Source organism: Dreissena polymorpha, chromosome 1 (genome assembly GCF_020536995.1).
Source record: "Dreissena polymorpha isolate Duluth1 chromosome 1, UMN_Dpol_1.0, whole genome shotgun sequence".
Lineage (NCBI taxonomy): Eukaryota > Metazoa > Mollusca > Bivalvia > Myida > Dreissenidae > Dreissena > Dreissena polymorpha.
In genome coordinates this window covers 25,944,444-25,959,286 of record NC_068355.1, presented here as the reverse complement: position 1 = coordinate 25,959,286, position 14,843 = coordinate 25,944,444, and the positions used below count along the sequence as shown (strand labels likewise).

Below are 14,843 nucleotides of genomic sequence, written 5' to 3'. Positions count from 1 at the left end.
GGTTGTTGTCTGTTATCAACAATTTGCATATGAACACTATAGAGGCGCCACATGTCTTGCCCAATATTCACTTTGTATTAACAGTTTGTGTAGATTAAATATACGTCAATAGTGCCTTTTCATCGATTTTTAGTTGGTCGCGTTAGATTGGTCGAGTCATTTACAGACCTTGTTTTGCAAATCTGTATGTGCTTAGAAGCCTTAGCTATGATAAGAACCGTAACTCTCTATGCTAGGAACGATTACCGCTGCCCGTCTGCACTGCAGACGACGAAGCAATAGGAGCGTCTGCTCTACTACTCAGTGAGTGTATTTACCAGGTTGTAAGACAACATTGGCCTGTCTAGTGTTTATCATTTAAATCTGTTTTTACATATTGGCTGCTTGCATAGAAAACAGGGTTAAATGCATGTCAAATAAGATTAGCCTGTGTACACCGATTAGCCTGTGCACACTGATTAACCTGTGTGCACTGATTAGCCTGTGCACACTGATTAGCCTGTGCACACTGATTAGCCTGTGCATACTGATTAGCCTGTGTACACTGATTAGCCTGTGCATACTGATTAGCCTGTGCACACTGATTAGCCTGTGCACACTGATTAGCATGTGCACACTGATTAGCCTATGCACACTGATTAGCCTGTGCACACTGATTAGCATGTGCACACTGATTAGCCTGTGCACACTGATTAGCCTGTGCACACTGATTAGCGTGTGCACACTGATTAGCATGTGCACACTGATTAGCCTGTGTGCACTGATTAGCCTGTGTACACTGATTACCCTGTGCACACTGATTAGCATGTGCACACTGATTAGCATGTGCACACTGATTAGCCTGTGTGCACTGATTAGCCTGTTCACACTGATTAGCCTGTGCACACTGATTAGCATGTGCACACTGATTAGCATGTGCACACTGATTAGTCTGTGTACACTGATTAGCCTGTGCACACTGATTAGCATGTGCACACTGATTAGCATGTGCATACTGATTAGCATGTGCACACTGATTAGCCTATGCAATGCGCACAGGCTAATCAAGGACGACAACAGAGAACAACTTCAGTGCCTTCAGCGCTTTGATTATAATTTTGTGGCCGGTTTGTTGACATTTGTAGTTTAAATCTGAGTTTTCATGTAATTTCCAGACAGGGAAATATATGTCTTTGACCCATATCCTGTGACCTTAAAATACTTTTGGGAATGTCTGGTTTGTCCAATCTTCATTAAACTTTTTCAGAGTTTTTTCTATTCATATAGCCACTAAGTTAAAAACTAGTTCCAGCTTTTTAAATACATGTCGGACAGAGGGACATGTTTCTTAAATGCTGATGGTGATACCTTGCAAATGCTCTACACGTCACATTAAAAGCTCACCTGAGCACAACATTCCCATGGTGAACTATTTTGATAAAATTGTGTCGTCCTTTGTCATCCTTTGTCCATTATCAACATTTGCCTTTTGAACACCCAAGGACGGAATTTAGTGGAAAATCTTCATAAAATTCATTCAAAACATTTTGTCCTAATGATATGTCAGCCACGTTTCAAGTCTGGCCATGTGAAGTAAAAACTAGGTTACATGAAAAACAATCTTGTGAACACTCTGGAGGACAACAAAATTGCCTAGTTTTTTATGAAACTTTTTGTCAGATTGATATACCCAATGCATTTTAAACTGGGTTGTGTATGGTTTAAACAAATAGTTTGTTAGATACAATAAAAAAGCATGTGAACACTAAAAGACCACATTTATTGTCTAATGAAACTTAGTACCATTATCCAATTAAAATCTTAGCCAGATTGCATTCTTCCTGAAAGCTCAAGAAGAGTATCAGACATTCAGCCCAGCAACCATATTTTACAGACCAATACAATATAAATATGTAATCGCTTAAACATATTCATGGTCTTTCACAGCAAACATACTTTTAAGCTCTACTGCCAAAGGCAGAAGAGCTTATGTGATGGCATGGTGTCTGTCTGTCTGTCTGTGTGTGTGTGTGTGCGTGCGTGCATTAGACTTTTATTGTTTATCCGATTAAGTCCACAGTTTTCATCTGATTTTTTTTAAACCTGTCCAGTTTACATTTGTCCAAATGATTTCAAGGTTGAGTTCAAAGCTAGATGACTAGGTCATATTTAAAGCAAATATTATGAACACACAGTAGAAGTATTATATGCTTCCTCAATATCCTAGAAACTTGCTGAACATTTATTTGATTTATTTATCCACAAAATAGGATATGATTAAAGTCAATTAATAAACCTGTCTTCAATGCAGCAGGTAGTTTTGCTTATAATGCTACAGTAAAATTACATGTATCTTTTTTTTCACTCAAAAAGTCACATGTGTGACCCACTTCTAATGAAACTTGCTCAAAACATTGATAAAGTGTGCTGTCATAATATATGTTCTGCATAAACATTAAACAATTTTTTTTTAAGTACCACCAGATGTTGGGGCTGTTTTATTCACCAGACCAGGAAGTGCTATAATTGTAATCACCCTTTTCGGTGTAGTTCGGTGTGTGGCTGTAGTGTTGGGTGTCCGTTTTGTACCGTCTTTGTTACCACTTTAGATTCACATTTTAATATATTATCCATGAAACTTTAAACTTTGTTGGAATGTTTATCTAGACAGTATTAAGGCCAAATATGAATCTGATTCATGTGCGCGGCCGGCACATACAAAACTTCATTATTGAATACGCCTTAAATTGGTGCCAAGATTTCACGTTGCATGCAGCACAACCGTGTATATGAATTCATTACACATCATATGTTTTGCCAATAACAAAGGCTTATTAAATAAAGTAATTCCAATGTTTTTCACACTGCCATAAACCGTATAAAAAACTGTCGTGTATGCACTGTTTTAAATTCTTAAAAAAATTATTTAAAAGTTATTTGAAACAAGCATCACTTACCGGTGTGTTTACATTCATTGACATGAATTAGTGAAAAAAACATCACTTACCGGTGTGTTTACATCCATTGACATGAATTAGTGAAAAGCATCACTTACCGGTGTGTTTACATCCATTGACATGAATGAGTGAACCCTTTAAAGTCATGTGATCCTGCTTCCTGAATATATGTCAAGGCCGAGTTCAAATTTTGTGTCTACCGGTATCTTGACAATATCTAGGCCGAGTCTGAAAGTGGATAACATGCGTCTAGAAACAATGTCAACAAGTCAAATCTCAAACTAAATTCTTAACACTCTAGTGGGTCAAAAAATAGACCACCAGTCGAAGCCTTCCACAATTCATGTCCAGGAACTCAGATTAGCCCTTAAAGGGACTGTCAACCACGACGACGAAGAAAAGTTGTAAAATACCGTATGTTTTTACCATTATATGTTTATATTGATTAAAATAGCACGACTGGTATAATACATAACTTGAAAAAAGTTGTTCAGTTTTCATATTTTTAGTATATTCAGTAATAAATTTTACTGGGTATGTCTACCAGGTAACTACCAGGCAAAAATATAAATAACGCCAGTAGATTGAACATCATCGTCACGTGCTAAACCCAGGAATGCAAATTATGCATGCGTAGTGAATTGTATATATCTTATATGTAAAATGATCAATATACTTGCGTTATTTATAGTGTGGATATCGTTATGTCACATATTTTCGCGATGTACTTTTGATTTCACATCGTGAAATTGTATTTCCTAATATACTGAAAATATGAACTTTTTTCAAGTTATGTAATATACCAGTCGTGATTTTTTAATCAATATAAACTAATAATTGTAAAAAAATGCGGTATTTTACAACTTTTCTTTTCTTTCTAGTCGTGGTTGACAGTCCCTTTAAGGGCCATGATGGCCTTCTTTATTCATACTATGTTTTTTGTTTAATTATAATATGACATGATACTTACATTCTTTATACTCAGAAGAAAGTCAAGTGTGGGCTATTATGCAACCAATTATGATGGGAGCTAAACATTTTGAAACTATTATATTCAAAGAAATGGTTTCATAAATGATAACATGTTTAAATGCAAGATCAGTTCGCCATATTGATGCCAAAATTGCTATGTGCCTTCTCATTTCAATGTCATATGATACCTTTTTGCACCAAGGGGGCAAATTATACTTTTGAAAAATCACTTGAAAATTGTCCATTGCTTTACATTAGACGGTAACAAGAATTTATCTCTTGATTAAAAATTATGGAGTTTCAATATTTGTCAATATACTTGTGATTTGTGTCAAAATGGTTGAGTGTATGTGTGTATGTGCTAGTCCATTGTTATTTTTACAGTATTTAACAATAAGTATGAATTACCACATCATTCTTCATCTATTTATTAATGAAGCTAATGCCAAGTTATGCAAGAAAGCAATAAGTACAGAGGTATTAAGTTCTCATAATTTATAAAAAAAAAGAAAAATATTATAGTAAAAGAGACATATAAACGGCTTATGCAAAAACATATTTTATTTTATACTTAGATTGCCATTTCATAAGAATTATTTCAATTTGAAACACTGAAAACACTGAATGTCTTAATAAAAACACACTTTGTCCTGTGGCACTTTAATCAGTGTAATAATGATGAGTTAAATATTCATAACTCTATGTTATACACATGCATTCTAGTAATGACATTACTAAAGAGTGGTAATAGCATTATAATGAATAAATGCACGATTTGTTGTTCAATGCGGTTTGCATTATTTCCCAAACACACAGTAGATAGATACATATTTATTTATATATTTTTATTTTAATAATAATCCATATAGTATTGCCTCTAGAAAAGTAACATGTGAATTGATGTAACATGCATTGTTATTGTATGTGCCTAAATATTTTTTTTGTTAAAATGCCCCTTTAAATTTGTATTATAATTAATATCGTTTCGGGGTAAACAGTTGGTTATTGGTCAGTTGATTACTATTCAATCACTTACTGTCTCCTGTGTGGTTGTTTTTCAGACTATGCTTACAAGTAACTCAGGCTGCCAGAGGGAAGTCAACCAGCTTCAAGAATCTGTCTTTCAGAACGGAAAATACTCTTTCACAAATGAAACAATGTCAGACATATCAGGAGGACAGAATGATGTCTCTTAAGGTTTCATACAAAGAACATGAGAGGCTTATTGTGGATGGTTTGCGTGTGAATATAATATCGTATTTACGCGAATGTGAAACCAGCACAGTTAATACAACACATGAACATATGCAATACCCTATCAGTGAAATGCGTGAGGGAATCAAAAATTTATTAGCAGATTTTGAGAAAAGCACTATTAAGGAGAAGAAAGAAGAGCTAAACCTGATACAAGCTCCTCTCAAGGTTTTGATAAACAGCTGCATTAGACTTCACTATGAATTGTTCCATCTCCATGTAGCCATACCGAAAGTACTGGGTAAAGAACTCTCTTTTATTGCCAGTAAAAAATGTCTGGAAAATATACAACAATCTGATATATTTTTAAAAGAGAACTTTCCAAACCATGTTTTCACTGTGAATGGGAAGTCTGTGCACAATGTGAAAATGCCAAGTGATTCAGAAGCATGCTGGATCACAGCAGTATGTGCTCTCCCAAATGGACAGGTCCTGGTTGCAGACACATTTAATAAAAAAGTCAAGCTTCTGAGCCAGCAGTACCGTGTGGTGAGCCACTTGGATGTGAGGGATGAGCCACCGGACATGTGTCTTATCACACCCACTGAGGTTGCAGTGGCTGTGCATGATGAGGTCCAGTTTATCACAGTAAGCCAGAGCCAGCTTGCCAAAAGCAGGAAGCTTAAGTTACAACATTATTGTACAGGTATTGCCCACAACCAGGGTGACCTATATATCTGCTCTGGTACTGCTCTGTACAAGTTCACATTGAGTGGCGAACTGGTCTGCAGACTTTATGAAGATTCATCAGCTGATTTAACAGGTAAGAATCACGGTGGATTCATCCTAATAACATGTGTGATATGTACAGAAATTGTCTAGCTATTTTAGGAAAAAGAGTCTGGTCAAATTGATATTTTTAAAATCGATAAAATGGGACATTGGGGAATTTCGTTATCGACTAAATGGACCGATTTTTTCTTAACATCAAATATTTGGTCTTTTCGAAACTAAGGGCAAACAACAGTTGTCTCGCATTCAGGTAGGTATCGGGTAGCAAGTAAAAGAACCAAAAGAAAACAAGTTATGCTTCTCAGATCTCTGAAATCGTAATATTTACTGTTCATTTCAATTTACGTATACAGTTATTTCTTTATTGATTGATATACTTATATACTAGTTTGTGTACATTAGTATTTTAATGCTGTATTGCCATATAACTTTGCAACCAAAAGCTTTTCATCAGTAAAAGTTAAGCACCACTGATAAATAAGCTTTCTGCTTTTAAAACTGTGCCTGTTGCATTAATCAATTGATTCCCAACATTTGTTACGTTCCTGTCAAGTATTTCATTGATTCATTCACCTCACTATTGTGGGTTTATTTTAAATATTGATTGATATTCTTCTGTCACTGTCACACTTTACTATCAGTTTCTGAAAGAAAAATTGTTTTAACATCAATTTCATACCAGTTAACTTTATTTTCTTGATTTAATGATAAATTCATGATGATGTTTTTTTAACTGATTTTGGTTTAACCCTTTACCTGATAGACCTCTTATCTGATCTGCCACTCCAGGCCAATACCAGTCCTGCTGTTCTGATAACAGTGACTCCATATACAGCTGATAAGCCTGACTACACCATCTCAATAGGGTTATTGGGAAAATAATGGAAACATTCTCAACTGTTACACCTGTCTTGTTTAGGCTTAATTTTCACTTAGTTTCTTGCATTTCACATCATTTGTATCAATGTAAATATTGTAGAGAAATAAATTCTCATTCCAACCATATAAATTTTAAGTCTGTATTCTAATAAATAATACGAGGATATAAGTTACAACAAGTAATACAAGCGTATGCGAATGCAACAAGAAATGCAGTGAGAACCCCCACCTTAAAATATTGAATTGTAACATAAGGCGATTAATCTTTTGATTTGTCTGCATTTTGTTTTTATTTCAGACTCCATGCAGTTTTCAGATCATAATCTCTGTGCTTTATTACCCGAACTCTTTAGTTTCTGGACACGTGTGCTACTGAAAAAAAGCCACCGGGATTGCGTTTTATGGCCCAAACAAGTCCAAAGTGTCTAGTATCCCGTGTGTTTTATCCCTAAATGTTAGATAAGCACATGCATTATTGATTATTATGTTGGTCAGTACATAAGACCTACTGAAAACCACCGACTGCATCTTTGTTTTATTGCTCAATTAAGCAGCGATAATCCAATATCCTGTGTACTACAAAAACACCAACTTTAGATTAGCACGTGTCGTCTGTCAAAACCATGATTTTATATGTCAGTAAATATATCGAAGTAATTCTCGTAAATGATCTCGGAAACGGGACTTGCTTTAAACATTTATCATTACGATATTAATATTCATAAGATTATGATTTCATTATGAGAACCAAACAAACATACACAGACAACATAAAATATAAATAATTATGACAAATTAAATGGAAAAAAACGTTGGTCTATTTTCGAAAAATCACTTTTACTTTCTCCCAATTTCCAGAAAATGACTTGTACATATTGCATTAAGTCTAAATATAGACGACGCTGTTAATTGGTCGTTGTAAAAGAATATTCATGAACTGTACACGGCACTTTGCGTGCAATCAGATACAGTACAATAATTGTTGCAATATTGAAGGAACTAAAATATGAAAATGATACAGCGTTTATTACTTTTATTTTATTCAGGAAAATGTCAAAATCATTTGCGAGATGCCCCAATACTTAAATGGAAATTCACTACGAAGCTTTTACGTTGTTGTCTGCGCTACGCAGTTTTTGTTATAAATAAATACACCCACGCCTATTTTCTCGCTCTTTTTGTCCAAACAAAGACCTGACACGAAAATATCATGGGCATATACATGTATTTATTTCTGGCTACAATTTGTAACAGAACATTAACTGTACACGATGCGCGCACACCACATTATGTTATTTACGCTAATTTGAATACCATTGTCCAGATTGGACACCTATTTCATCAAATCTTTAAATAGAAACATATGCCGAAATTTATTTGACACTTTAGAAAAATGTCTGATGTTTGTGTTTATGAGTTTTCTTGAGCAATTTTGTCGTCAATATCAATCAGAATTTGCATTTGAAAATGGACATTGGGAATATACGGGATAATTATCGGGTAATGGATAGACACAGCCAAATTCGCATGTATGTGGTAATCGATAGAGACGGTAATAAACGCATGTATCGGGGAATCGATAGACTCGGGATTATACGCATCTATCGGGAAAAGGGTTAAATAGCTTCTTTATAATACTGTGTGAGAGTGTTGTGCTTGCAGGTCATAGTTCAGTGTTTTGTTGTTTATTTGTCCACTGACAAAATTAATTGAGCGGGTTCTTCTTCATATACAGCACTCCTTCTAGCACTCTCTTACACTACAGTTCATTATGCCCCCTTCGAAGAAGAGGGGGTATATTGCTTTGCACATGTCAGTCTGTCGGTCGGTCTGTCGGTCAGTCCACCAGGTGGTTTCCGGATGATATCTCAAGAACGCTTGGGCCTAGGATCATAAAACTTCATAAGTGCATTGATCATGACTCGCAGATGACCCCTATTGATTTTGAGGTCACTAGGTCAAAGGTCAAGGTCACAGTGACCCAAACTAGTAAAATGGTTTCCGGATGATAACTCAAGAACACTTAGGCCTAGGATCATTAACTTGATAGGTACATTGATCATGACTCACAGATGACCCCTATTGATTTTCAGGTCACTAGGTCAAAGGTCAAGGTCACTGACCCGAAATAGTAAAATAGTTTCCGGATGATAACTCAAGAATGCTTAGGCCTAGGATCATGAAACTTGATAGGTAGATTGATCATGACTGACAGATGATTCCTATTGATTTTCGAGTCACTAGGTCAAAGGTTAAGGTCACAGTGACCCGAAATAGTAAAATGGTTTCCGGATGATTACTCAAGAACGCTTATGCCTAGGATCATGAAACTTCGTAGGTAGATTGATAATGGCTGGCAGATGACCCCAATTGATTTTCAGGTCATTAAGTCAAAGGTCAAGGTCACTGTTACCCGAAATAGTAAAATGGTTTCTGGATAATAACTCAAGAACGCTTATGCTTAGGATCATGAAAAATGATAGGTTACGATTTATCATGAAACGCAGTTGACCCCTATTGATTTTAAGGTCACTAGGTCAAAGGTCAAGGTCACGGTGACCTGAAATAGTAAAATGGTTACCGGATGATCATTCAAGAATGCTAATGGCTATGATCATAAAACTTCATAGGTACATTGATCATGATGCGCAGATGACCAATATTGCTTTTGAGGTCACTAGGTCAAAGGTCAAGGTCATGGTGACCCGAAATAGTAAGATAGTTTCCGGATGATAACTCAAGAACGCTTATTCCTATGATCATGAAACTTGATAGGTACATTGATCATGACTCGCAGATGACCTCTATCGATTTTGAGGTCACTAGGTCAAAGGTCAAGTTCAAGGTGACCCGAAATAGTAAAATGGTTTCCGGATAATAACTTAAGAACGCTTATTCCTAGGATCATGAAACTTGATAGTATGATTGATTATGACTTGCAGATGACCCTTATAGATTTTCAGGTCACTAGGTCAAAGGTCAAGTTCTTGGTGACCCAAAATAAATGGTTTCCGGATGATAACTCAAGAATGCTTATGGCTAGGATCATGAAACTTCATAGGTACATTGATCATGACTGGCAGATGACCCCTATTAATTTTCAGGTCACTAGGTCAAAGTACAAGGTCACAGTGACAAAAAACATATTCACACTATGGATGTCACTACAACGGAGAGCCCATGCATGCATGTTTTACAAACAGCCCTTGTTACATTCACCTCTGTCGTGGGCTCACAGACTACTTTCTACAGCATGTGACTTTTAGTCACATGATCATAGTGGCATATTCAAAATGACTGCGCCCATCGGCTTTGCTTTATCTGATAGTATTTGACGTTTACAACTGGGCGCGAGCTATTAAATTTTATTTCATGCACATATTTAACTAAATGAACATATTGCAATATTAACAATGAGTCAAAGCTGTATATCTGTATTAGAAAATAATATAAAATTAAACAGAAGCATCAATAATTAGTTGCTGCTTTGACTAGATTTTGAGTGAATGAGAAATGTTGAATATAAATATTGACCAAAGTAAACAGTCTGTTAATGATTTACTAATGCAATGCCAGTTTGGTACACATAGACCCTGAAGATGTTTACTCAAACTAATTCTATGGTAAAATACACATCTTAAAATAAATTGCAGGCCAACATCAGTACAGTTGTTTTGTTATTGTTGTTTTAACAATATACATTTCATTGTCGCATGCTTATCCTGAAAGGGGACAACTGGAAGCATCTATCATACACTTACAAGTTCATTCAGGAATAATGTTTAAAAAATACAAAATTTTATAAAAGAAATATGACAATCTGTCAAAAAAGTACAGAATCAAAACTGCACAGAATCAAATTAAGCTGCTATAACATACATTTAATTCTTTACATGATCTTTAAAATAAATAATAAATTGCAATACTTGTAATACTCATGCCTTTTCTCCGGCTCTTTAAGCACCTTACTGCCTGAATCTAAGTTAATTTATTACTTTATCTCACCAATTTGTGTTGCTGTAATTCTTCAATATCATGAAAGACATTAAAGGTTCATCATGTTTTTAAAGGCTGATTAGTTTAAATATATATTTGTTCAATTATTGCACTTTCTTAAGTACAATAACATTTGGTTAAGTGCCTAACATTAAATAAATTCAAAGGAGTAACCCAGTACCCTGTAAATCACACATATTTTCCCCTGTGCAAATTTCTGGAGAAAGACCTGCATTGCTGATACAGTAGTGCATGTCCTTGTTATGTTCAATGTCAATATCATTATTCAGGATATTCAGAAGGTTCAGCAATGCATCAAAGTACACACATTTAAACAAACTTGATTACATATAACAGGATTTTTTAGGTATTCTTCGCAAGTGTAGAGGATGAGTTTAATAATAGAAAGCAATACGAGAAAAAGGGATGGTGGGGTGTAAATTTGAATGTCCTTAATTAATACTTTTTATGCCCCCGGATCGAATGATCTGGGGTATTTTGCTTTTGGCCTGTCTGTCTGCCTTTCTGTCTGTCATTCTGTCCCAAAACTTTAACCTTACAGTTAAGTTTTGTAATAACTTTTGAAATATTAGTTTAAACCTATTTATTTTAGCTCGATTGCATCGAAAGCCTTAGGCTTATATAAACACTCTCGAGTCCGTTTCCTGGGCTTAGAACCAGTATTTGGTGCCTTTGGGGGAGATATAAAGAACGCTCCAACGGTGGGGATCGAACCCGTGACCTCCCGGTCGCTAGGCCGACACCATATCCATTACACCACGGCAACCTTTTGAAATATTGAACATAGCAACTTGATATTTGGCATGTATGTGTATCTCATGGAGCTGCACATTTTGAGTGGTGAAAGGTCAAGGTCATCCTTCAAGGTCAAAGGTCATATATTTCAAACTTTTATATAGTAAAGTTTTGCAATTACTTTTGAAATATTGAACACAGCAACTTGATATTTGGCATGCATGTGTATCTCATTGGGCTGCACATTTTGAGTGGTGAAATGTCAAGGTCATCATTCAAGGTCAAAGGTAAAAATTTTAAAACATTACATAGTAAAGTTTTGCAATAACTTTTGAAATATTGAACATAGCAACTTGATATTTGGCATGCCCGTGTATCTCATTGAGCTGCACATTTTGAGTGGTAAAAGGTCATGGTCAAGGTCATCCTTCAAGGTCAAAGGTCAAAAATTTAAAACTTTACATAGTAAAGTTTTGCAATAACTTTTGAAATATTGAACATAGCAACTTGGTATTTGGCATGCATGTGTATCTCATGGAGCTGCACATTTTGAGTGGTGAAAGGTCAAGGTCATCCTTCAAGGTCAAAGGTCAAAAATTTAAAAATTTAATATAGTAAAGTTTTGCAATAACTTTTGAAATATTGAACAAAGCAACTTGATGTTTGGCATGCATGTGTATCTCATGGAGCTGCACATTTTGAGTGGTGAAAGGTCAAGGTCATCCTTTAAGGTCAAAGGTAAAAAATTTCAAACTTTAAGATAGTTAAGTTTTGCAATAACTTTTGAAATATTGAACATAGCAACTTCATATTTGGCATGCATGTGTATCTCATGGAGTTGCACATTTTGAGTGATGAAAGGTCAAGGTCATCCTTCAAGGTCAAAGGTAAAAAAATAACTTTTTCACTATTGAAGATAGCAACTTGATATATGGCATGCATGTGTATCTCATGGAGCTGCACATAGAGTGATGAAAGGTCAAGGTCATCCTTCAAGGTCAAATGTCAAATTTATGGCGTCTGTCCGTCTGAAAACTTTTCCATTGGTCATAACTTTTTCAATATTGAAGATAGCAACTTGATATTTGGCATGCATGTGTATCTCATGGAGCTGAACATTTTGAGTGGTGAAAGGTGAAGGTGAAGGTCATCCTTTAAGGTAAAATGTCAAATATATGGCGTCTGTCCGTCCGAAAACTTTAACATCGGTCATAATTTTTTTAATATTGAAGATAGCATTGATATTTTGCATGCATGTGTATCTCATGAAGCTGCACATTTTGAGTAGTGGAAGTTCAAGGTCAAGGTCATCCTTCAAGGTAAAAAAAACAAAACAAAAATCAAAGGGGCATTCTCATGAAACTGCACATTTTGAGTGATGGAAGTTCAAGGTCAAGGTCATCCTTCAAGGTCAAGGTTATCCTTCAAGGTCAAACAAAAATTCAAAGCTGCGTTATCATGAAGCTGCACATTTTGAGTGGTGGAAGTTCAAGGCCAAGGTCATCCTTCAAGGTCAAGGTCATCCTTCAAGGTCAAATGTCATTTTTTTTTTATTCAAAGCAGCGTTATCATGAAGCTGCACATTTTGAGTGGTGGAAGTTCAAGGTCAAGGTCATCCTTCAAGGTCATTCTTCGAGGTCAAAGGTAAAAAAATTATTTCAAAGCGGCGATCTCATGAAGCTGCACTTTTTGAGTGGTGGAAGTTTCAAGGTCAAGGTCATCCTTCAAGGTCAAAGGTAAATTTTTATTTTTTTTAATTCAAAGCGGTGCACTAGGGGGCATTGTGTTTCTGATGAACACATCTCTTGTTTCTTTCATACACTTGCATACTTTTCCATAAATAATAAATGATTAAAATAAAAAGGAAAACACAACTTGACTTTTAATGTTTAATCCCTCATGTTCAGCTTTATTTATTTTTCAACATACAGTACCATACCAATAGCATATTTTTGAGTCTCTTTTCAATCTAAACAACAATAAATATACATCGACATGCAAGCACTTCAAGATAAAAATATTCTAGCATTAAAATTTGATCTAACCATTTTATCTATATGAATGCTATTCATAATCATGAATTCTATTATCATGAATGGGTACATAATATTGCACTGATAAATGTAAACATTGATTGGAGTGAAGTTTATTCATTAAACAATAACTGTGATAATTTACTAATTACTATTATATTGTAATAATTACAAATAACTTATTAAGATAATAAATGTTTATAGTATTTTTGTTTAAAAAATATATTATTTATATTGTGAATAATTTGTATATGGGGCCTATTGTAACACAAGCTGTTTCAGAATTTGCTTGGAATTATAAAACTTTAAACAAATTTCATGATACATGTACATTACATTAAGAATGGTTCTAAATGTAATCTTAGTCATGTATCAAAATTAAAGATAGCACATATATCCTAGTAAACCTGTTTAAAGGAAAGTGTAAGAAAATTTGACCTCTTTTCAAATGGGTTGACTGGAAAGTATTCTCTCTTGAAAAGCAAGGGCAGGAATTAAGAATTCAGCAACGTTAAGCTTTTCATTTATCATAATTTATTATATCTGTAAGTGGCAATAAAGACCTAGAACTGCAGTTTATTCATTTATAGTTTTAAGCAATTTAACAAAGAAACAATCATCTACTATTCTACATGTACATGTAGGTTACGGTAGTCAATTTACTCATAACTTGATATAAAGGTCCAATAGTATGATCGCACAATGGTGGCAGTTCCAAATTAGCAGGTTACAGGTAACCATAAATAGTGATCAAGAAATTAACTACATGTTTATTAATTGTACACATGTAAACAGCATAATCCTAGACACTGGCCCTGATAGCCAGGGGTAAAAGATTCGAGTTCCGGATTGGCTGTAAAGTTGTCCCATCCTGCAACATTTGGTGCCCAATGTGGGACCATGGCACAATCTATTTTCAACAAAACCTGTTCATGGTTTGAATGGATCCAGTTTACAATGATCCCGTGACTCGAATTCTCGAAAAAATTCCAGCTTGGCAGAAGAAAATGTTAGTGCACGAACTTAGTGATTGTCACTAAACAGAAGATGTTTTTTGGCATATCATTAGCTCAATCAGAAAAGCAAGGGGTCCCTGGTTAAAATCCCGGACTGGCTGCACAATTTTCTCATCCTGTGTCATCAAAACATAAAATACCATAGTATATTTACAATGCCCAGTATGTATTATGCTTGAGCATTAATTATGTGTATAATTTTTCCACAGGAGTTTGAAATTCTATACATGAAGCTAATCTTGTGGCAAAATAATAAAAATAGACCCCTA

The 14,843-nt window shown here is 35.1% G+C and overlaps 1 protein-coding gene across 1 annotated transcript in view; it reads left to right on the top strand.

The window, feature by feature from the left end:
* Window positions 1–14,843, top strand: part of LOC127874622 (uncharacterized) — a 30,046-nt gene that overhangs the window by 1,595 nt on the left and 13,608 nt on the right. The window contains exon 2 of the mRNA XM_052419078.1: window positions 4,970–5,925. Within this exon, the coding sequence (XP_052275038.1) occupies window positions 4,970–5,925 (956 nt within the window). The remainder of the gene's footprint in view (window positions 1–4,969; window positions 5,926–14,843) is intronic.